This window comes from Ursus maritimus, unplaced genomic scaffold (genome assembly GCF_017311325.1).
Source record: "Ursus maritimus isolate PB19 unplaced genomic scaffold, ASM1731132v1 scaffold_3, whole genome shotgun sequence".
Classification (NCBI taxonomy): domain Eukaryota; kingdom Metazoa; phylum Chordata; class Mammalia; order Carnivora; family Ursidae; genus Ursus; species Ursus maritimus.
In genome coordinates this window covers 40,266,546-40,291,084 of record NW_024425563.1, presented here as the reverse complement: position 1 = coordinate 40,291,084, position 24,539 = coordinate 40,266,546, and the positions used below count along the sequence as shown (strand labels likewise).

The window sequence follows — 24,539 nt, the reverse complement described above, 5'->3', positions numbered from 1 at the left end:
TACGTACTTCTATACTATCTAATGGGTTGCTTGGAACTCCCTCACCCTGCCCTGAAAAAAATATAAGGAAAGAAAGAAAAGAAAAGAGAAAAAAGAAAAGAAAAGAAAGAAAAGAAAAGATGTTCTATTTTACAAAACCCCAGCATATAGAACAGAATGCTAAATTCATGTTTTCTGTTACCTAGGGGAAAATTATACTACTTTATGAGTAAAAATCTCTCTAACCTGAATAAAAAGCTCTCCTAAAGATATGAGAATAGGTTGCCTACCTACTAAGGGCAGAAGGGTAGGTAGGGGCTTTGGCTCGACTTGCATATGTACAGAAGTGCTAGAAGGATCCCAGTTTGTGAAGAGGACTGAGGCTGCCTTGTGGGTTTGCTCAGCCCAGGAGGACCCACCCAGAGTGACCAGGTTTGATACTCACCGTGTGTGAGTGTGTGTGTGTGTGTGTGTGTGTGTGTGTGTGTGTTGTGTGACAGTGGGGGTGAAATGGAAGCAAGCCAGTGTCTACACCATACCTTCCATCATCGGTAAGGCTAGCACATCCTGCTTATTTTTTTTTTTTTTTAAAGATTTTATTTATTTGACAGAGATAGAGACAGCCAGCGAGAGAGGAAACACAAGCAGGGGGAGTGGGAGAGGAAGAAGCAGGCTCATAGCGGAGGAGCCTGACGTGGGGCTCGATCCCATAACGCTGGGATCACGCCCTGAGCCGAAGGCAGACGCTTAACCGCTGTGCCACCCAGGCGCCCCCAGCACATCCTGCTTATTAACTTTTGCCTTGGCACTTCAGTTTTTTTTTTTTCTTTTCCTGCTGATACACTAGCACTTTGGCCCAAAGCAATTATGCTGAGCTATGGCTCTCCAATCACATAAAGCCAAGATGAGTTAAGATGGAGAAAAGTCTCCCAAACTCCCTATTTAATGATTATTTTTTGGCTAGAGACACAGCCCTGATGATAACAAATATTCTGAGCTCATCTGTGCTTTTGCAGGAGCACCCCAGACTGAAGAAAGCATAACCCAAATGGCTAGTTACTAAGTGAAATCAAAATGGAAGCCTTGGCGCAGCTGGAGGAACATTCTCCAGTCATCTTTGCTCCACTATGCACAGCTACGTAATTTATACATGTGCGTTGTCAGTTAAACCCTTTAATGTGCTTAGCAAAATTAACGCATTTTTTTTTTTTTTAAGTAAGCTCTAGGCCCAGCGTGAGGCTTGAACTCATGACCCCAAGATCAAGAGTGGCATGTTCTACTGATTAAGCTAGACAGGCACCCCCAAATGGACTGATTCTTAGTTCAGGCAAAGGCAAATCGGTCTAAGTGACAGGTGGTGGGTCACCCCTTCTGGATGCCTTAGAAGGTGCCTTCTGATTCTGTCCCTGAAAAATTCTCAATGCCATTTTGATCTGCATTCTCCTTCTCATCTGGTGGTCTTTGAGGAGACTCAGCACCAGTATTTTGGAGACCAGAGTTCCAGTGGTTTGGCAAACATCTCCCAGGACTTCTCTGATGTCCGCTGTGGGTTGGACGGGCTGAGCTGGAAGCGTCTAACCCTTCCCAGCCCATGTGTGCTGGAGACTGCATGGGGTCCACTTTGCCAGCCCAGGTTTGTCTGCGCTCCCCAGTGCCCTCCAGCCTTCTGCACACACCGGTGAGCTCACACTGGTCACTCTGATGGAGAGGTGAGGGGTTAGGGGTGCTGAGCTTGCAGAGGGCAAGCCTGGGAGTTGTGATGCTGGTGGCAGGGAAATGATGAGAGAGGCGTCCAGGCTGTGCTCTCACAGGTCAGGAACATGCGACAGGCTGAAGAGAAAGAGCCTAGCCCCTTGGGTAGCTCAGAGCCTGTCCTTGTCCTCATGAATTGTGTCTGATCTTGAAAATAAGCCTCGTGACTTGGATGCAGGGCCGGCTGTGATCCTTGCATTACCTGGCAGCTATTCCAGCCAGATTTCACCTGGCTGATGCCAGAGAGATGTGCCCCCTTTTAAGGAAGAAGGCAAACAGCCTCTGTGGAAAATATTTCCCAGAACCAGAGCTAAAGCCCAGAGATGCATCACGACTGAGTGCTCACTCAAGCTAGCATTTGAGTTCCCTTAGCGGCCAGGCAACACAGGGAGCCCTTTCCTTCAGGCCAGCCAGCTGTGATTACATCGCTGGCCTCCCACCCCCTCGAGGAGGCATCTTGACACAGACTGGGGAGGAGCTGGGGACTCCCTGGGCCAAATTACCCCTTGCATAGAGATCCTGGGTCCCTGAAAGTGGGGGTGACCTGGAATGTGCTGGCCGGTTGGGAACTTCCCTATCCTTCCCTTGGCCACCCCTGCCCTGACTGAGGAGGCTGGGAGAAAGAACTCCTCTGAGCATTCCCTTCCCTGCTGGTTTTTCTACCACTTGATTGGATGGAATGGATTGTTTCCTGCTAGTGCAGGCTCCTTGGGGCCAGTGACTTATCAGCACATTGGCCGGTTTCCTCTTATTTAAAATTAAAAAAAAAAATTTAAATTCAATTAATTAACATATATTATTGGTTTCAGAGGTAGAGGTCAGTGATTTATCAGTCTTATATAATAACCAGTACTCATTACATCACCTGCCCCCCTTAATGTCCATCACCCAGTTATCCCTGCTGGTTTCCTCTTAATGCAATGCTGATCGGCTGCCCTAGGTGACATTGGAAGCTTTGGCATTGCAGAGAAAAAAGTGCTTGGGTACTGGCGGACACAGACAACCCATGTAGAGTGGGTCTGGCTCTTTCCATTAGGTGAAAAATATACAAGTAATTATTTCTAGGTCCATTATAAAAAAAATGGAACCATGTCAATATATGTGGCTGCTATTAGATGTTTTATAATTCTATCTCATTTCTGGCAATTGCAATGTTCTTCTCAGGGATGTCATGGTGGGGGATGGAGGAAGGGTTTATGATTTGAGGCCCTTAAAGCCATTCCCTTTCCCAGGCTGCCCCTGCTCCTCAAGGTTCCGCTGCTCTAGCTCACTCAAATTTGCCCTATTTCCAGGCATTTTCCTCCTTTTGTATCATAGACATTCCTTAGCTTTCGAGGGCAGTGATAGGGGAAGCTGGATTAGCTTTGGCCAAACTGAGTAGAGTCATGGGGGAAAGCTGTGTTTGTCTATGTTACCTTTCTTCTTAAATTCCAGACATTAAGAAGCTATCTTCCAACCATGACCTTCATTCATCTAGCACGTGTTTATTGAATGACTGCGTGAGTTTGGAGAATTGAGAAAGAAGCGCATGGTTGCATTATTTCAGTAAATGCTAGCATCATCATAAAAAAAGGAAAGAAAAAAGTCAAGCAAATATCCCCGAACTTGTTCCAGGACGGACTTATTATGCAACTCATTGCTGGCTTGAGCTTTTTATGAGATCCCATTGCTCATTTTGGGTTGTCTACTCCACCTTGACGTGCTGGCAGATGGGGAGGTATGGCTGCCATCTGTCTTTATTTTTCTAACCCCACCACAGGACATTGCAAAGTGGGCACTGCAGGGACATCCCATGCTGCCAACCCCATTCTTTCACCCAAATGCTCGCTGCTTCTCTGCCCAGATCCCTGGCGGGGGGAGAGGCTGGCGCAGGTCTCTGGCTGATGTCTGCCTACCCTTTGGCTCCTTGGAAAAGGAAAAGCAGGACTGGGCTGGAAGGGCCTCTGAGAAAGCAGGTTCTGCTGGAAAAGTGCAGTTGCAGGGGTTTGGGCTCTTGGAGTCAAAGGCTCTTTCTGCAGGTGTTCTGGGCTCACTATCCCTAGTTTGCTCTGTGTCCCCTCTGGGGGAACATGATCCAGAGGCTGGAGGGGCACTGGCTGATGTGACATAGATTCATTCTGTTTTGTGATGGGGCTGCGGCTGCAGCTCAGTGCTTCTTCTTCCATAAGCTCCTTGCGGTCAGGCACTGTGGCCTCTTTGCCATTATGTCCCAGAGCCCAGCACAGCATTTGGCACATCATAGGTGGTCAACACATACATTTAAAAAAGTGATTGCCTAAAAGAAAGCAGTTAAGGCAGGTGTGGACTATGGAAAGAGCACAGAACTTTGTCAGAGAACCTAGTCTGCCTCTCAACCTTGCTACTCATAGCAACACACTCGAGCTCCTTAATCTTGCCAAACCTGTTTTTTTTTTTTTCTATAAAATAGGGACCATCATGCTTTCCTCCTGAGGCTGCTGTGGCATGACTCTTGGTTCATGGAGAGTTCGGGAGGTGTTTGCTATTTACCAGAGAGTTCCACGTGGCTCATCACAGAAGTTGGGAATTGGGTCCCCAGTGTGGGGCCTTGGGAGCCTTGGGGGTCTGGGGAGGCTGGTAGACCAGCCCGGGGGGTGCCAAGGTGGGGTCTGGCACATCAGCATCTCTGCATCGCAGCATGGTATCTCCTGACCTGAACTCACTTCACTAATTAGGTCTACACCTCCTTCACTGTGAGAGTTCCAGGGCTCTCCTACCTCATGGAGGTGTTGGTGAGGGCAAACACACTAGTAATATTGAACTGGGTTTTTAGCACAGGCTTAGAAAGCTTGGTGAGTGAAAGCAAAGGACGGACAGTGAGTTTAGGATGACCTACTTCTAGTATCACTTGGGTTGGAGGCCAGCTCTGCCATTAATCAATTAATCAGGCAGGTCACATAATCTCTCTTGGCTTTACTTTTCTGTTTTCTAAAATGGTGGGTGGGTGGCTACTGGGGAGTTGTTCCAGATCTGATTTCACCTTTTTTTTTTTTCTTTCTTTTTGGCCACAATCACAGGACAGATGGCATTCACATGTGCAGCATATTCTTAGGGGTACACATAATTTTTGAGAAACCTTCCAAAATGTTGTGGGAGACTAAGGCATTCAACATGAATTGAAATCACTACTGATATTAGCAGTTTAGAAAAACTGCTTCCTTACTATGGGCCATGGGCATATATAGGATTGGCCATAAATTATACACAGTTTGTTTGCGAATGCTCTGAGTCTACGCTGTCTCTACCACATGAATACCTACATCAGAATGTGAGTGAGGAAGCTATTCTTATGGGATAGCTGTGATTTGGCCTTATTTCACTTAAAAGGCCATGATATTCAATCTTGAGAGTCTTGGCTAGTAGCAGCATGTATCTTGTGATACAACTGAGAACTTGTATGGTGACATACCCATTTGTTTGCAATTAGAGCAGAGAATTAATGGATCAGATATTTTTTAAAGGGTCTTTCAGCTTTATGGGTTGTTCTATCGATTTCACATGTGTCTAGGACTTAACTAAGAGAAATTCAACTCAACAGCAGGCTACTGTAACACAGTGGAGTGGAGAAGAGAAGAGGGAGAACCCAGAGTCCAAGCATTTTCCAAACCTTCTTTCTCCATAACTCACCCATTGCAGACATCATTTCCAATCATGGCATATATGACAATGGCTGGATGGTCCAACAGTTGGTTTCTAGACAAACTGAAAAGCCAGAGAGGGCAAACCCTTAGAAACCGAAATTTGTCACAGCTGATATCACAGCCTGGGCCCATGAAGGATTTTGTATGGCCCCCCTTTTGGTAACTTTTTGCTATTTTTCTTTTATTCCAGGATCACTCTTCCCATTTCCACCCTCTTCTGTATAATCTGTAAATTACTTCCCCACAAGGGAAAGACCACATAAGTGCATAGAATTGGAGAGAGCGGACTGAAGTCTCCAGGAGGCACACACGGCACCATCATCTTAGGATTTTTTACAGCATTTGTCCTCAAGTGTTAACTGGCTTCCTTCCGTCCAGATTTGTAGGACATCCTGATGGCTGAGCTCCTGTATCGAACTTTCAAAATTCCAGGATTTCCCAAGGTTTCCATTCTGGGCACTGAGGGCCTTGCTTCTGAATTTTATGCTCAAAATGAGCACATAAAGTAGGAAAAGGAAGTAATTTTTTTTTTGTTTGCCTTTTTTTTAGCTACTTTGGCTAGACTTAAGTTTGACCTGCTTTGTATACATTTTTATGATCCTTCTTTAAGGACATATGCAAATTAATCACTTCCTATGTCCACTGGCCCAAGAAGTGATAAGGTCCCAGTGTCTGGGAATGACTAGCAAGATACTGGTGCTCAGTACAAGTGATTACAGGGTGACAACAGAAGTTTTTCATTCTTCCTTCACAATGAAAAACCCAATCAAAAACATTTTCGTATATCCCTCTTTCACTTACGTTTCTAGAAATTTCTCCAGGTTCCGGGAGGATGCACCTGAATAATTAAAATTAAGAAAATAAGTAAAGTTAGTGAGTTCAATTCAACACTATCAGTATGATAGTCTGATTGACTGGAAGCATGGAGAAGCATCACTGTGCAGCCAGAGGTCATCCGCACCACCATAGGGACAGGAATGACTTCATCCTGGAACTCTCCTTCATGGGCTTTCTATTTACTTGGCATTATGCTAACATAATCCTTAATTCTTTGGATATTCAGGTCTCAAGATATTTCCTAAGCATGAATGAGTAAACTTTCTAGTAGATGTGAAAAAATGATATAAATCTATCTCCAAAAGGAAACTACCCCAAAGATTAAGGAATTGGGTGAGGAATGAGAAGTGAAAAGGATTCTCTGAGCACTACACATCCCCCCAGAAAGCCCCATTTAATCATGTGCTGGTATCCCTGCTCACTCCTGAGGCTCATGCTGGTTGGCTGGCCTGTGCAAGATTCAGATTGTATGGGGCCTATATTTCAACTCCCGTGATGAAATGAATGACCATCTTTACTCCACCCCTGTTACCACCTGTAACGTACCTCTTCCATGAAAACTGTATTCACTGAATACTCATTTTATTGTGGACACTCTGTTAGGCACTTATATTATTAGTTCATTTAGGCCTTCGCACGACTCTGTGAGGAAGGTACAGTCATATTCCCATTTTATAGATGAGGAAACTGAAGCATACTTAAGTGAGTTGCCTAAAGCCACACAAGTAATAATATGGAGAACTGAAATTTAAACCCAGTCCCTTCTGTCTGTAATGCTGAGCTCTCCTCTAGGCTGGGAGTCTAGAAAGAGTGAATCCAAAGAGGTTTCCTGCTAGTTTGTCCCTTGGAGGCTGGTCTGCAGTAACAAGTGAGTAATCAATCATCAGGTGGGTGGTACAACTCATGGGACAAGGCAGATTCTCCTGTAATTTCCAGCCTTGGAAGCTTGGGGGAAGGTGCATTTTATGGCATTTTTATGGATCCACATGGGAAAAGGGGGCCTGCACAGATGGGAAGGCCATGAAGGCCCACGTTCTGCTGAAGCAGTGTGGCCACTCAGTGACTGCCCCTTCTTCACATGTAGCTGGAATCAAAGGATATGGGCAGCGCTGATGTTCTCTGGGTTGATTTAGGAATGTCAGTACATTAAACGAATGTTGCCTTATTTCCTTTTTTATTGCAGTAAAATATACAACACGTAAGCTTTACCATTTTAACTTTTCTTTTGAGCATGCAATTAAGTGGTATTAAGTACATTCACATTATGGTGTGACCGTGAACGCTATCCGTCTCCAGAACTTTTCCATCATGGCAAACTGAATCCCTGTACTCATTAAAGAATAACTAGGTACCTCATACAGGTGGGATCATAGAATATTTGTCTTTTCGTGCCTGGCTTATTTCATTTAGTTTTCACAGTTCATCCATTTGTAGCACGTGTCACAATATCCATTCTTTTAAAGGCTGAATGATTTTCCATTACATGGATATGCACATCCGGATTGTCCATTCATCTGTGGGTAGGCACTTGCTTTGTTTCTACCTTTTGGCTATTGTGAATAATGCTGCTACAAACACTGGTGTACAAGTATCTGTTTAGGTCCCTCCTTTCAATTCTTTTAGGTATATACCTAATTGAAATTGCTGGACCATATGGTAGTGCTATGTTTAATTTTTTTTGAGGAACCACCATACTGTTTTTATTTCCTTTATGTAGTGAGGCGGGGTATATTCAACATGCACACAAACATAGATATTAAGAGCAGTCAATTCATGTCAGCACGCGTGCATTCATTCACCCTCTCCATTCATTTGCTGAACACCTGCCACGTGCTGACACACTGCCACGCAAGAAACTGACAGATGGGTTGGACACAGCCTCTATGCCTGAGGAGGAGCATCTATAGGGGTAAACACATAACTGAGCACTAGCGAAAGGCTTCATGTAAATCCCAAACCCAATGCTTGAGAAGAGAAAAGCCCAATGTGATTTCAGCCTCATCTCTGCTCAGAGAATGTGCCAGATTTTTACAACACTGAGTCCTAAATGTAGAGACTCCAAGTATTTCTGGGTGTAAGATTGCTCCCTATTGTTCTCAAGAGGGAGGAGAAGGAGGACAGCCAATGCCTGCTGACATATCCTACCGTGGCTCGCTCATCTCAGCTGGGCCTTTCCTTCAGCTCCAACCCCATAACTCTCAACTTCCCATTTTCAGTAGAATAACAATCAAGAGGTGTTTAATTCTCACTCTTTGATTTTTCTCTTAATGAGAAATGAAAGCTAATGAAAGCTCAAGCCATGAGCGGGACAAAAATTAAAGGACCAGGTCAGGCCAATAATTTTCCTCATTATCCAGAGTACAGCTGGGAATTTGAGGTGCAGAGCACCCACAGAGCTTGAGGAAAATCAAAATGAGAATCTGTCATGGCTTGCCACAAAGGCAGCCCCCTCCCCTGCACACACCACCCACATCCCTTTGCCGCTGGGGACAAGGATGGCAGGCCTCTCGCAACCGGTGCTGCGAGTTTAGAAACAGCAATCACAAACAACCACTCAACGGGAGGGGACATGCCTACTCTTCTTTACCCAAATGCTAATTTTTTTTCCTGGTGAATATTTATAATATAAGCACAGAATTCTCCGTGCTCTAGAGTTGTTGAGCCTTCCACAATTTACATTTCCTTTTGGGAATCTTCCTTTGATGAGATTATGTAATTAGCTTAGGTAATTCCCACATCACTTTCTCTCTTTAATTCCCTTTTCCTGTTGTTCTGCTATTCTTTTGAAGCCCCATCAACATTTGCTGTCTCTCTCCCTCCGAGCTCTATTGTCTTTCTCCTCCTGGATATAGACTTCTACTCAGCTGCTGATTCTGCTGCTGCCATTGTAGAAAATACTGAAGCAGCTGGACCTGGAAGGCATGAGCAGGAAAGAAAGGCAGCTCCTAGCCTGTGGGATGTGGCAAAACAAAGGGGGGGGGGCATTTGAAGAACTGCCATCACCCTTGAGAGGTCCATAGTCTGGTCTCTACAATTATAGTTTAGAGAAATGGAAAAGATGTGACTGTGAAAGAGGGGCATTTGATTGATTCATCAAGGTGGCCCAAGAGAGAATCTACCTGTCCACAGTTAAGGGAAGAAGGGAGTCTTTTTTGGCCATCAAAGTCAGAATTCTGGTTTGTTCAGTGCCTTTTAAATGAGGAATAGTGCACTGCAAGAAGAGGGAAGGTTTTCACATACTCTCAGCATTTGTCATCCTTCCATAAATAAATTTCAGCTTACATTTCCACTGCTGGATCACTGCTGACCACAGCAGCAAATGCTTCATATCCTGGGCATTCAAATCAACTGGTAAGACACTTTCAATGGTCTTCTAAATGAGCTTGCGACTTTCTGCACCTGGCCCAGAGCAGGGGTGCTCACTCTCAAATTCTTCATGGAAAAAGACAAGGTATATTTAAATATAGGTCTTCATAAATTAATGCATCACCTTGATAATGTTTATGGAGTACTTACTCTGTGCCAGGCATTGCCACAGATGCTGGGGACACATCAGCAAATAGAAAAGACATCTTCCCTATTCTTGTGAAGCTTATAGTCAAGAAACAGATAATGAACATAAAGTGTTAGGATTCTGAGGAGCCCTGAAAAAGTCATGTGAAGCTGTGTACTTAAAGAAAAGCAGGTGTTTCCTTTCTTAAAGTTCTAAGACAAGAACTTGTTAATTTCCAATAAAATATCTGATGCATTCTTACACATGACTCAGACAGAAATCGCTAGTTGAATGCCATCTTGGCTAAACTATCTGAATAGGACAGGGGCAGATCCAGGTTTCAAGTTCTGAAGCTTATATAATTTGGGGGATCCTCTTTAAGGAAAAGGACACAAAACATGAAAATGAGACCTGACACAAAGGGAAGCCACAGTGGAAAGAGACAAGGGTCTTAACCAATTGTGGTTAAACATCTTAAGTTGGCAAATTTTACAAACTCATGTGGTCACCAGGCTGGGGGGAGGGGGGTTGCCCTTCAGCTGCAGCCTCATTAGGCTAATCACTCTGACTCTTGGTGCTGCTTAGATGCCATGTGTGAAGTCCTGAGCATTGGCACTGGGTGGGACCTCCAAGAGCACGTGATCAGGCAGCCCACTTTACAGATGAGGCCCAGAGACAGAAAGAGACTTGGTCAAGGTCCTTCAGCTAGTAAGCAGTAATCCATTTCAGATGCCAGTTTAACAACAGACATCAGCAACGACTGAAATAGACCAGGTGGCTTTGAGTCTAGGTTGGGAGATATCAGAGGACAACAAAATGCTATCTTCACTGCTAGTTTGGTGGTACTCCTAATTCTGGTTTTCTTCTTCAATCAACTTGCTACTATTTACTTTTCACAGTAATCTGACCAGATTTCACAGCTGTATTCCATGGGCCAGACTGGGTGGAGTGTACTTACTCTATTGTACCCAGAACCAGAAACCTAAAAAGCATTACAGAGAGTATAAAATGTTCATGGAAAAGGTGTTGTCATACATGGACCTAAAGTAAATCTAATAATGTTTTTTAACTTTCATCAGATTTTAAATAATGCAGACTTGTCTCACATTTTTATAAGTGAGGAAGCATTTTGAAGAGTACGACTTACATAAATCCAGTTAAAAAAATCAGCCATGAGAAATTTAAATTCCTTCTTTTCTCTAAAAATGTTTGCTTGTGATAAGTAGAAACATTCAGACTAATACACTGACCTTGAGCTCAAAATAGTAGGCATTTAATAATTGTTTGTTGTGACAGTTTCTGATGATGTTTCTACTACTGAAAATGCTTTCAAATTCACAAGTGTGGTTCTGAATTTCTGTGACAAACTAGATAAATGATTCCCCCAAACATATATTTTTAAAAGAATTTAACAGCCTTCCCAGCATGGCACTCATCTGCCTCCTAGTCTAAAAACTTGATAAAGCTTCACAAATATCCTTCAGCCATGCTGAACGTCTCTCCTCCTCTTTCCCAAAGATATTTTGCCCTTGGAGCCTCTTTGCACTGAGTCACCATCTCCCTCTGCTTTTTGGATTCCTATTTTTTTTTTTTTCCTGCAGGGCGCTCTGCTCAAAGGTACGTCGTTGGTGAAGTTTTCCTGTCCTTCTCCAGGCAGAGGTGGACGCCTGTCACCTCCAGAGACCTCATCCTACCTCTCTTTTAGTGTCATTTCACAGGAACCATAGTTGTTCCCTTATTTGTCCCTCTTTTCCATTTAGTTATGCTCTCCTTGAAGGCAGGGACTTTGTCCTGCTCATCTTTCTATTTCTAGCAGCTATTACAATATTGGAGAGGAAACAGAGGAGTGGTGGGGGCAAAATCAAGTGGAAAATGAGAAGGAGGAAAGTAAAAGAGAAGACCAGAGGTAAAGGCATATCCCAGCAAGATTTGGATCTGATGAAAAACCCAGCAAGTTCACGTAAGCTATCAGCACAAGTAGCAGTGGGCTTTCCCCAAGAGGTCCCTTATCTCAAGCCCTAAATAAAAGGCATCTATTGAAAGGAGACCCCCTAGGACTGTAGGAACCCTTGACATTGACAATGACATGAAATAGTACAAGCTATTTGCTTCTGAATTTGCCATCTGTAGGTGTGCAAATTCAAGAGGTACAAGATGGAAATCTGGACCTAACAGAAGAATGGAAAACTCACACTCTTCACATTATGATCATTGCCAGGTGCTCTGCCTCAAACTAGACGAGCTGCATGGAACAAGGAGAAGCCAGAAAGGGCTGCAGAAATAAATCCTAAGAAATCGCGCCACTTGGATCAGGAAGTCTCCATTGTTTAATGATTCTTGGAGACTGAAAGCCTTGAAAGTATTAAAAAAGGGAATAAATCCTCCTAATTAAAAGGAGGGAAATGTGTTCCTCTATATGAAATGTGTCAGATTGAAATGTTTTTCTTTCAAAAGTTTCTATTATAATCAAACATTGCATCTTGGAGATACATTTGGTCCTTAGGAGAAATAGCAAGTTTTGATATCTGCAGGCACTGAGCCTATTCTGCATTTATCTTTTAGATCAAACATCTCAAAAATTGGTATTAAAATTGGGCTTTATTGCTGTGAGCACACTGGATCATGGCTCCCAAATAGAAATGTCCTAGTTGTTTTGTTATAAATTTCTGTCATCTCCTCTCAACATTTTGGGTTGAGACCAAAAACTTGTCCCAGGAGTTGGGTTCACTAAATACTTTCCTGAGGGCCTACTTCCACTTGGCAAGGTAACTTCTTTGCTTCTCTCCAAGACTCTGTAGCTTTTAAAAAATTGTCTGAAAATTTTCATTTTGAAGTGATTTCCAGAAAGTTGCAATCATTTACAAAGATTGAAATAATTTGTAAAAAGGTACAAAAATAGACCAAAGGATTTGCACCTTCCCTTAACCCAAATTCCCTAAGTGGGAACATCTCTCACAATCATGGTACCATGATCAACATCAGGAACTTCACATTGGTACAAGCCTATTGTCTCCTCTATAGACCTGTTCAGATTTCACTGATTGTCCCACTGGAGGGTCAGCCCAACTCAGACCCAACTCTTTCTGGGTCAGTCCAGCTCAGGATCACATACTGCATTCAGTCTCGTGTCAGTTTAGTCTCTTTTAATCTGGACTAATTCCTCAGTGTTTTTTGAGCTTGACACTTTTGAAGGGTACTGACCAATTATTTTATAGAGTGTCCTTCGAATTTGGGTTTGTCTTATGCTTCCTCCTGATTAAATTCAGGTTATGCATTTTTGTCAAGAACACAATAGCAGATGCTCAGTTAGCTAGTGAAAGGTACACAATCTATTTTGTTGGAGAACAGAGATCACGAGGCGGGGTGGTGGTGGTAATGAAAATAATAAGTTCTTGCATGTATCACTGAATTCAGCGAAGCCTGGATTAATACTCATTTATAGCTTGTTTTTTCATTCTTCTTTTATTTTTTTTCTTGCCTATCCCTTTCTGAGAGGACCACTTTTGATAAAGAGGGAGGCTGGCACAGAATGCAGGGTCGGGGTGTCTAATTCAGATCACCTACCTCTCCAGGACAGGTGTTGGTTGTTCTAGACAGTGAAGTAAAGATAGTAAGGATGTAGTAAAGATGGTGGCTTTAGAGGCCAGACTCTGAAAGGGGGACAACATGGTGTGGCTGAGAGCAGGGCAGACATGTTCTGACATGGCTGGTATGATTCAGACCCAGGCTTGAGCTCTACCACTGACAAGCTAATGGACCATTAATCACCTAAGTTATTAAACCTCTCCAAGCCCCAGTGTCCTCACCTGTAAAATAGGGTTGCTTTGTGGATCAAATGGGGATAGATTATGTAAAGTACTTAGCATAGTGTCTGGGTGAGAGAAGGTACCTTTCGTGAACTGAATATTTGTGTCCCTCTAAAATTCATGTTGAAATCAAAACCCCATTGTGAAGGTATTTGGAGGTGGGGCCTTTGAAAGGAAATCAGGTCCGAAGGATGGAGTTCTCATGAGTAGAACTGGTGCCCTTTCAGAAAAGGCAGAGAGCTAGTGTGTTTTCTTTCTGCCATGTCACAAGAGGAGACGACAAGAAGTCAGCCCCGGCGAGGGCTCCCACCCAGAACCGGCACTCTGATCTCAGACTTCCAGCCTCTGAAACTCTCAGAAATGGATTTCTGTTGTTTATAAGCCACTCAGGCTTTGGGTTTTTTTGTTAAAGCTGTCTGAAGCAGGCAGTACTTATTATTAGCTAAAATCCATAAAAGTAATAATAGTACTAGCCTCACACAACTCTCCATAATGGAGACCAGTGCCCTGGCCAACGGTCCTGGACTGTATTCCCGGCTAGAATAACTAATTAGCTGCCGAGGCTCTGAGGAGACATCGGTGTGTTCTTTCTGGCTTGGAGTAAGGCCTGACTCGTGGTGTTTCTTCTGTGTCCCGGGCAAGCTCCTTCAACAGGTCTTCTGCTTGTTGAGGAAGCAAACTCCTTCCTGGCGCATCTCTTTAAGTCCAACAGCAGGATGGACGGCTCCCTCACATCCACTCTTGTTAGAACATCTCCCAGAGAGGTCTTCTCTCCTCCTGCTTCTCAGCCAGGGCCCGGTCACCTTGCAGGAGCTCTTCCCCACTTTGGCACCTTCTGACTTATTGTGCATGGAAGTCCTAGTTCTACTTTTCCTTGCACAGTTCCTAGCCCCTTAGACTTGGGAGGGGGGCCAGGTCTCTAAACCCATAGTATACCTGGAGGGGAGGCCACTGCTCAGCTCCAACCAACTCTCGCCAGGCAGGAGTGTGGCTGTGTTGCCAGGGCTACTGATTTTTGGAGAGAAATAAAAATTGGATTTTTGTGTAAAAGCTCTCAAGTTTTAAATATCAGCAACAATCCAATTAAAAACAAAACACTTAAACATGGAGTGAGCCTGAAGATTGAAGTCTGATTTAAAATTTCAGAGTCATAGAGTTGGATGAAGGTTGAGATTATGTGGTTGAAGCCCTTTATTTTACACACAGGGAAACCGAGGCTCAGAATGGGGAGGGATTCATTGAGGCTCTGGAGCCAGCCAGTGAGGGGTCAGGGCTGGAAGGTGGTCATGCATGCATTAATGTTTAGTCTTTTTATCCTCTGTGCCCATTAGAGTGACTAGTGCTCAGAAATATCAGCAGAGAAAATGAAGGCATAGAGATGAATTTAGGGCTCATCCCTCCCCCAACTTTCCACTGGAGAGCAACAGGAATGAGTTGTACTGTACTGTGGAACACGAATAAGGTGATTTTCTTTACTGGTCATCTCGTGGAGTTCATCTCAGGGCAGTGATGTGTAGAAGGAACAGTCGAACAGCCATCAGGAGGGAGCCAAGGACTGAGCTCATAGCCGTCATGGACACGCAGTTCCCTACTCTCCTCTTCCCCCCTCTCCCCTCCGTCGGCTTCTGCTCCAGGGCCCCCCTCCTCGATCTGCCCAAGAATCTCTTCCTTCACCCCTTTGCTCCCCACACCTCCCCCTCCCACGTAGCTTTCCCAGCACTTTACCATGAAGATGGCCTGAACACAAATTTTATTTGCTGCCCTGAATTTTGTCCCTTTTCTCTAGTTTCTCCAGTCTGCTAGATTCTCTCCCATTCTCTAGATGGTTTAACACAAGCCTAAAGAAGGGGCCCAGCAAGAAGTTCTTGGAGTGAAGGACCATGGGGAGAAAGTAGGAGTTCAAACTCAAATCTGGTTTGCAGCCAAGGGATTGAGGTGGGGTTGGGTAGGTGAGGCTGGCACACATACACTTTGGCCACGTGTTAAAACCCTCCATGTTTGTTATCTGTGCGCTGCCGGCTAGTCCCCTGCTCCCACTCCTGGTGAGTGGGTGAGCGCCCAGGTGTGCAGAGAGGGGTGGCCTCACACCATATGGGAGATTGGGCCTGGAGAAAAAAATTCTTGTAGGTACTTTTGACTTTCTGAAAACAAAACAACCCCAAAGAGGTGTTTACACTAAGGTTTTGCTACCCCTGCAAAAACAAAATGAGGAAAGCTGCCAGTGAAAAGGACATTCCAAGCTAGTGAAGTCTCCTTTGGAGATCCCGAAACCGGTCCATCAGAGCGCCCTCCTTAGTGGGCTGTGTGCTGCGGGCCACGGGGGTTCAGGGGCTGTGATCTGCTTGCCTTTTAAAGCAGCTGAGTCTTGTTTATTTTAGAAGTGGGTACTCATGCACTTTTATTTACTTAAAAATACATATTGAATAGCTCTTTAACATTTGTTTTTCTTCTACCCTTTGTTTTAAAAATGAAGTGTAATCCTGCCAATGGTGGTTTTTGCCCACCGTGGAGGTATTCAGGTTGGCAAAGGATTACTGTGTGTGCTTTTCTTCTCTTCAAAGGCTGAACGTAACTCCTGAAAGGTATTTGGGCTTAAAAGAGAGTGTGTCGGGTTGACAAGTCCCTACTACGTGCGGCAGAGGCTGAGCTCAGTGCTAGGAGTACAAATATGGGTCCCCTGGGGCTGGAGTTCGCTGTTACAATGGAAAGTCAGACTTGAAGCAAGAAACTCAGCTACAAGCCAAGTAAAGGGTGACAGCAGAGGCAGGAACAAAGGGCTTTTGTGATGGGGTGGGAGGTTGGCTCTGCTGGATGTGTGAATGGGGGGGCAAAGAGGTCAGGCAAGGACAGTGAGGGCTGAATAAAAGCTATTCACTGAGTCTTCACTGAGCACGAGGCCCTGAGACCCAATACCAAGGCCCCCCAAAATGGAACATGCAGCACGGGTATGGGAGGTGGTTTGGGGTCCGTGACTGCCTCGCCGGACTCCCAGCTGGATACTGACTGGCATGCACACTTGTAGGTCTAGCCTCTGAGAGGTGATCATCTTCGAAACCCCTCAGCTGTTTCTCTTTCTTGTAGCATGTTCTAGAGCTCCCGGCTCAGCCAGTCGAGGCTTGATCTTCAGCCTCTCCCACCCCACAGCTTCCATCCCTTGCCCCACCCGTCCTCAGAGGTCCTCAGCTGCCCCATCCTCAGCTCGTACTCCCCTCCACCCCTATCCTGCCCTCGCCCTGCTTTCCTCCAGCCTTGCAAGGGGAGCCCTAGCCTGCCACCCAGGCTGCACTCAGCTCCCATTTCCCAGGGCTCCCTCGCCCCCCACCCATTTCTCCTCTGGCCGTGGGCCCCAGCTCCCCTCGGCCAATCCCAGACCTGCTGCTTATTGGGCTCCATTGTTCCCATTCCTATCCTCAGCCCAACCTTTTCCTCCTAAAGGGAGCCCTCTTTTTCTGTCAAATTCTCGGGGTCCAGCCAGCTGTCCCTCCCGCATTCCCATTACCTCCCTGCCCACTGCTGTCTCAAGGGGCCTGGAGACCCAACCTCAGATGCCCCCTCTTTCCGTCCTTGCACTGTGGGAGCAATAGGCCTTCCCATCATGGATATGTGTCTTTTAAATGTATTTTTGTATCTTCAAATCTACTTTTTTTTTTTTAAAGATTTTATTTATTTATTTGATAGCACAAATAGGCAGAGCTGCGGACAGAGGGGCAGGCAGAGGGGGAGGAGAAGCAGGCTTCCCGCTGAGCAGAGAGCCCGATGGGGGGAGGGTTTGATCCCGTGACCCTGGGATCATGACCTGAGCCAAAGGTAGAGGCTCAACCATCTGAGCCATCCAGGCGCCCCTTAAATCTACTTATTTTTTTAAAGAAACCCTTTACACTGAAAAAGTGACTGATTTTTAAAAAAATGCTGAGGAAATAATAGGACAGGTGGTAGGTGCAGTTAGCAATGATGATGGACATTGAGGAAACACTGCATTTTTCCTATTCAACTTTATAATAGCCCTGTGAAGTTCAGGTATGGCCTGTTATTATCCCTACTGTGCAAAGTGAGCCCCATCTGGGGTTCGTGATAAATTCCACAATGTCACATGATATAGTTTAAAAACAGGTTTTTTGTTTTGTTTTGTTTTTAAATTGGCTTTATTGGGGAAGGGGCAAATTTACGAGGCAGGGTTTGCTCCTGGAACCCCATAATCAGACTGACTTTGGGTGCAGCCTTTCCCCCAGCAAAATAGGGTGAAGGCAGCCCACTGGAGCTAGCTTGTTGTCTAGGCAACCCAGAATGACATCCCGGGTCACCTTTGGCAGTTGTGTTCATAGAACCATGACCCCCATTTTATAGATGCAGAGACAGGTCAGAGAAATTAAACGATTTGTCCCAGTCACACACCCATTCCAGGGCCTAAATTCACAACCAGTCTACTAGTTTACACAGCAAGGAAAGGAGAAGATTTTATAAAGTAACTAGAAGGGGAAACCTCTGTTGTCTGTTCTCTGGGCCTTGCTTTGAGTCTCTGAGAAGTCAGGTGACATTGTGTGAGGAGCCAGCCAACCATGAGGGGTTTTGACCCTTTCCCCCTTCACTAGGGGGCCCCTCCTCCACCTGGGGCCCTTGGGGCAAGATGGAAGCTGTAGGAGGCCTCTGTGAATTATCTCCTTTGCTGACTTTAGTAAAGATTTAGCAGGAAGCTTGCTGTGCCTAATCCCTGTGCTGGAGAATTGGTACCCAAATTAAAGATGACTTTGACATTTTACATTTTAAAATGCTTTACAATCACTGGCAATCACTGGATCAGTGGTTCACAGTAGAGGGATCTATAGATCTATAGATCCAGATCTTGTATATAAACATCAAGATGAAAATAAGAGCTGTTTCTTTAATTCTTACTGTACAGTTTTTAAGAAAGTCTTTAATATTCTATTCAACTCTTCCTTCTCTTTCTCCTTTCTGTCTCTCTCCACCCGCCCCTCTCCCACTGGTTCTGAAACGTAAGTGTAGCCATAAATATGCAGGGCATAGAAGGCTGACTTTTCCTACATCCAATAAACACCTTGGGGAATAATTGAAATAACTTGGCACGGCTAGTCAGGTTACATGCAGCATAATATCAAAAGAAAACCCACAGTGAGGAAAAACAGTCGCAAAGAGGAAGAAGGGCTGGAAATAAACCCAGAACATTAAATAATGAGTAATTATGAGAAACTAAAACAACAGCGGCAACAGCAATAAAAACCCTCGTAGAATTGCATCCTTAGCAAGAGTCGAGAAGCATCTTCAAAGAAGTTATACTAGACAAAGCATACATTCTAGATATTTCTAAGAATTGCAAATTTCAAGAAAAGGAAGAAGCTCATCCCCCCCCACCCCCATACTCCAGTACCTATTCATTAGACGTATGTCTGACAGAAGGCACAGGTTTTGATCCCATTCTGACATGCATGTTTTTTTCATGATTCGGCTTCCCTCCCATCTCTTTTTTCCTGTTTTATCTCCACGATCTGAATTTTAAAGGAATGCTGTCAAGACAGCATACCACAAAAGGGAGAAACGTCTACTACAAATTGTACTTTGTACTTTTTGGAGTACCTTCCTTTGGTCTTTTTGATTTTACAAAAGATCTCTGTATTCGTCGTGGGTAGAAAGTAATGTTGAGCTGACAGTTCTGGGTCTTGTGAGGGAGGGAAATGCTGGTGTCCTAGGCACAGGGAGAGAGCAGCATACAGCCTGCGTTTCTGGCAGAATCCTATTGCTTATTCTCGCCCTCACCTGACACCCTCGGCTACAGGATCTTGGGCAAGCCCTTTACTGTTCCTACATTCAATTTCTTTCTAGGTTTTGTTTTGTTTTTTTCTTAAAGGTTATTTCTATGTAAAAAGAAAATCTTCAGGAAACATAAAAGTAAAAAAAAAGACAGGAAGTGATCATCCATAATTTATCAAACGTAGTGATTTTGGTGTATTTTCTACCGATCTTATGCACATCTAGTTTCTCCTTTTATTTTTAAAAATATAGTCAAAATTAAGCTATGCTGTCCAACTTTATATCCTGATTTTTCTTTTGGCAGTGTTTTGTTTTTCTAAATAAAAATATATGGACTCTGAACCATCATTTTCTAGAGTTGCATGATACTCAACACGGGTGTTTTCATTCTTTGTGTTTTACAGTCTCCATTGACGGAGAGCCTTTGACAGCACTGGGGGCTGTTTGATTATCTCACTGAAGGAAAAGAGAAAGTGCAGGGGCTGCAGCTCACTTTATATCTATGATGACTCATAGCCAGGTTCAATTCTAACTTTCTGCTACATTGTCTGATATGTTCGTATGCAGAGAGGTGAGACCAGTCTCTTTCTGTAGATCACCTCAGAGCACAGACCAGTGACTGGAGTACCTTTGTTGGTGTCTGATTGTAGTGAGACAAGCTGGCTACAAATTCCGGCCCTGCCACTTTCTGTCTGTGACCTCAGGTAGTCTCTGTATGTCTCTGTTTTCTCAGCTGCAACAGTGTGGATATCATGATAATCCCTCAATTCCGAGAAATACAGTTTAACACGTTTGATATTAGGTTGAGTGCTACAATCAACGAGTACATTGTAATTCTTCCTTCCTTTTTCCTCCTTCAACACTCCCTAGAGCTATTACAACCAGTGGTATCTTAGAACTGAAGAAATATAGTAATACTTGCCTTACAGTTTGTTGAAAAACATCAGCCGAAATATTACACATAAAATATTTTTAGCACTTAGTAAGAGAGCAATAAATAGCAGAAACTTATATTGTTCTTAGAATAGCAGAATATTCTGTGTAGAATATTTACTATAAGACATACCTTATTTGCAGGTCATATACTTAGTTAAAACTTGAACTGTTTGGAAAATGTCTTAGCACTCTTATTAATTAGAGATGGCACGGGGATGGCAAATAGGTTTAACTTTATGTGCCAAGTCTAATCTGCTGACGATGATTGTCAGACGTGCTGGGTTGTGTGAACTGCTGAGGCGGAATCTGGGTGTAGCTGACAAGAGCGCCAAGGCTGATTAGTAATATCTTAGGGAGATGGAGTGGCAATACACACCCTAAGTGTCTGCCATCTCTGCATTACGGTGGCACAAAACATTACTTGGCAAGTCATTCAGCATTAGCCAGACACTGGTTTCTCAATGAGGAGGCTCACTGAGGTCCTGTGGCAATGGACGGCCTCTGAGTCCAAGGTGGGGGCTGAGAACCACGTTGGTAAGAAGCAAGCCCAGAGCACACTCATGTTCTGGTAAACACGGGAAGATGACGGAGACCTGCCAGTCTCCACAGCACTCTGAAAACGCATTCTTTTCCTTAATGGCTTTGGGGATTTCAGCCATAATCACTTAGCCATTTTTCTTAAAACTCCAGCCCCAAGAGAAGTGTGGGAGACTTTGCACAGAGGAGACAGAGCCTTTGCATCACTTCGATTTTGCTCAGCCCTTGTCCTGCTAATGCTCACGTAAGTCTTGCCTCCTGAGCTTTGAAGGCCCTGCACCTTGGCCTTTCTAGAACTTGGCTGGGGGAGGATTGACCTCATCTTGTTCTTGTTCTCCTCTGCTGTGGGTAAAATGCTGTAATCCCAGGGCCGTTCTATAGAGAGGGTCCCAGAGCTGGGAAAAGGAGATTATTCATTTTATTATGTGGCCCTTGTTATCTAACTCGCAGCTTTTGTGACACTTATGAAACAAAATCAATCATTAAAGGCACACTGCTGAAGGCTTAAGTGGAAAGCTACATACCATTTCTTGAAATATTCTGGTAGTCTCTGTGATTGCAGTGATTTCTTTTCCGTAATTGACGATAAATAGAGTTTTCTTTAATTCTGAAATAAATATATATGTGCATATTTAATATCAGGACACTCACATAATGAAGTTCAAAAAACAGGATTTTGTTATGATTTTTCAAAATGGGTGGTTCAAATGAACTGAGAAAAATCAATTTTCTGCAGACATGTTTTCTCTAAATTGTCAATACGTTACTAAGAGTTGTTACAAGAAGCAGTCCTATAAAATGGGTTGCATCAATGTAATAAGATTAAACTTTTTCTTTTTGTGAAGACCTCCAGAATCATTCTTTTCTTTTCTTTTCTTTCTTTCTTTCTTTCTTTCTTTCTTTCTTTCTTTCTTTCTTTCTTTCTTTTTTTTTTTTTTTAAATTTCAGGCTTTGGTCATGTCCCAAAACCTTATAATTATTTTATTAATAAAAAAACCCAAACAAACCCAAATATGCAGAATAAACTTTTCAATGTTGAGTTTTTAAATCATCATTGAATTCAGTTAATTGATGGGTAAAAATGTGGTTTTGTTTAAACCCCATATGCAGAGTCATCCTTTTCTAAACTTTTTACCAAGAGCTGCTATAAGTTTCTTGAGCAATTGGTCATCTTTAACAAACGTGGTTATTTTTTAAAAATTTTATTAAGTTTTAAATTTTAATTCCAGTAGAGTTAATATGTAGTGTTAATTAGTTTCAGGTGTGCAATATAGTGACTCAACGATTCTATACATTGTTCAGTCATTTTGAACCTGACCTTATACCCTTTCTTCTTTTGGTTCACAGCTATGAAGCTGTGGCAGACACTCTTGTTGATCTTCAGATCCATCTCTTCCCTTCATTCATTTTAATGGAAGTTTTAGTAGGGTATGATGATGCCATATGGTGACTGCTTACCCACCTTCCCTTGCAGCTGCAAGGGGCCACTTCACTCATTTCCGGACAATGAGGTAGAAGTATCCAATTTCTGGGAACATTTCCTTTTTTTTTTTTTTTTTAAAGATTTTATTTATTTACTTGACACAGTGAGAAACAGCCAGCGAGAGAGGGAACACAAGCAGGGGGAGTGGGAGAGGAAGAAGCAGGCTCATAGCGGAGGAGCCTGATGTGGGGCTGGATCCCAGAACGCCGGGAAAACGCCCGGAGCCAAAGGCAGACGCTTAACTACTAAGCCACCCAGGCGCCCCGCTGGGAACATTTCTTAAGAAAACAACTGGCAAGTGACCTTTGCTCCTTCTTCATCCTTTCTCCATTTTGCTGCCCAGAATAGGCAAGCTGCCATCTTGGACAGTGGGGATAACTTCTACATTGGGAAGACAGAGGGGTGAGCTGGAAGGACCCTGGATCCTTGAGAACCAGTGGAGTTGAGCTCCCATACCAGAACTGGACTACACATCTCTGAAATTTCACGTGTGAGAGAAATACTTCAATATGATCTTATTTTAACCTCCCCATATTTGGGGTCTCTATGCTATTTGTAGCTGAATCCAATACTAATGGACACAGAGTTTAGAGATAAATTTGTGACCAGTATCAGGTTATAACTGCACATACTTTAAGTCATTTTCTTGGCTTCTCTTTGTTCCATCTTTGATTTTCTATCTTCTTTTGCCAAGCTTTAATTTAATTTAAAGGTAATTTAATGTTATGTTCTTTACACTTTTATAGGCTTCTCTAAAATCCTTTTTGAAACAAGACTAGGTATAGACTAATGAATAATAATTAAACTCAGAAGTATTTGATTACTCCTCAAATGTACTGTATCTTCTCTTCATTATAATAACTTCATATTTCACAACCTTACATAAATCACCATTTATTTGTAAGTGTTACATGAGTCTCGCTTATTGTATTATAGAACTTGCCAGCTCTCTCAGTGCTTCAGAAAGGTAAACATGTATCAGGTTTGGGCACTTGGAATGCACTGAAAGTAGTGTTTTTGAAGTCTGAGAAAACTAATGATAATATTTTTTGATAGAAGAGCATGATGTCTGGGGCGCCTGGGTGGTGCAGTCGTTAAGTGTCTGCCTTCGGCTCAGGGCGTGATCCTGGCGTTATGGGATAGAGCCCCACGTCAGGATCCTCTGCTGGAAGCCTGCTTCTTCCTCTCCCACTCCCCCTGCCTGTGTTCCCTCTCTCACTGGCTGTCTCTGTCAAATAAAGAAATAAAATCTTAAAAAAAAAAAAAAGAAGAGCATGATGTCTGAGCAATACCTTAAGCATGGGATTTTTGCTTTGTGGTGGAGTTTTGAGGAGAATGATTTATTTTATTTTTAAAAATCAAACCTACCCATGCACATAGTTTTAAAAAGTCAAATTTGTATTACTGGAGTGATGTTTACTGAGCCTTACTATGTTCCAGGCACTCTTCTAGGCACCTGGGTCATATCAGTAAATGAGGAAGACAAAGACCCCTGCCCCTGTATTATTGACATTCTATCAGGAAAAAAACTAATAAGCATCCTGAATGAACAAATTAGAGAGGATGCTAGAAGTGGTAAGTGCTATGAAAAAAAAGGAGGCAGGGGAAATAGGGTTAGAGTGGTTGGAGCAAGCCTCACGGAAAAGGTGAGTGTGAACAAAGACAGCTGAGCTATTTCTGTCTATAAGGCTTGTAGTGATAAACAGCAATCCCATACTACCCTCCCCTCCCCATTTCTCCATTCCCAGAGGCAACTAATTTCAGCTTTAACTGACTGAGTCATTGGGCATTTTCTTTCTTATCTATAAATAACATACCTTCAAGTCCACTTCTGGATTTGTAGTCTTTGGCATTACCTATTCACTTCCCACCATCAAGAGGAAGATTTAGCTATTCACAATTGATCTATGATTGCTTTTCCTTCCCGTCCAAATTCTTCTATTTCCCCGGAGTTAATAGGAGCCTTTTGTTACTTTGCTTAATTTTCTAAGTATTTATCATCAATTTACTCTCAAATCTTTTACAGTTGTTTGATCCCCTTTCAATATTTATTTTGTCTTGTGGAAATCTCTCCTGAAACCTCTTGACCTGATGACTCTGAACTTGCTGTCCTCTCACCCTGGTGCTCAGTAGATATCCTGGGAGCCCCCATCTTCATCAACCCAAGGATTCTCTTCACCTCTTCCTGACTTAGTAGGTCTATTTTCTAGAAGACCACATTTTCATTTTTTTCTGATAGAGAATGTTTTTAAGTAACTTTTGAAGGATGTGGGGGAAGTAACTTTTTTTTTTTT

At 43.4% G+C, this 24,539-nt stretch overlaps 1 protein-coding gene across 3 annotated transcripts in view; it reads right to left on the bottom strand.

The window, feature by feature from the left end:
- The window catches only part of AOAH (acyloxyacyl hydrolase), a 176,864-nt gene that overhangs the window by 27,432 nt on the left and 124,893 nt on the right, over positions 1-24,539 (bottom strand). For all 3 annotated transcript variants that reach the window (XM_040644102.1, XM_008686500.2, XM_008686501.2), the window contains exons 13-15: positions 21,287-21,369; positions 6,192-6,228; positions 5,377-5,451 (exon numbers count right to left, since the gene is read on the bottom strand). In XM_040644102.1, coding sequence (XP_040500036.1) covers positions 5,377-5,451; positions 6,192-6,228; positions 21,287-21,369 — 195 coding nt within the window. The remainder of the gene's footprint in view (positions 1-5,376; positions 5,452-6,191; positions 6,229-21,286; positions 21,370-24,539) is intronic.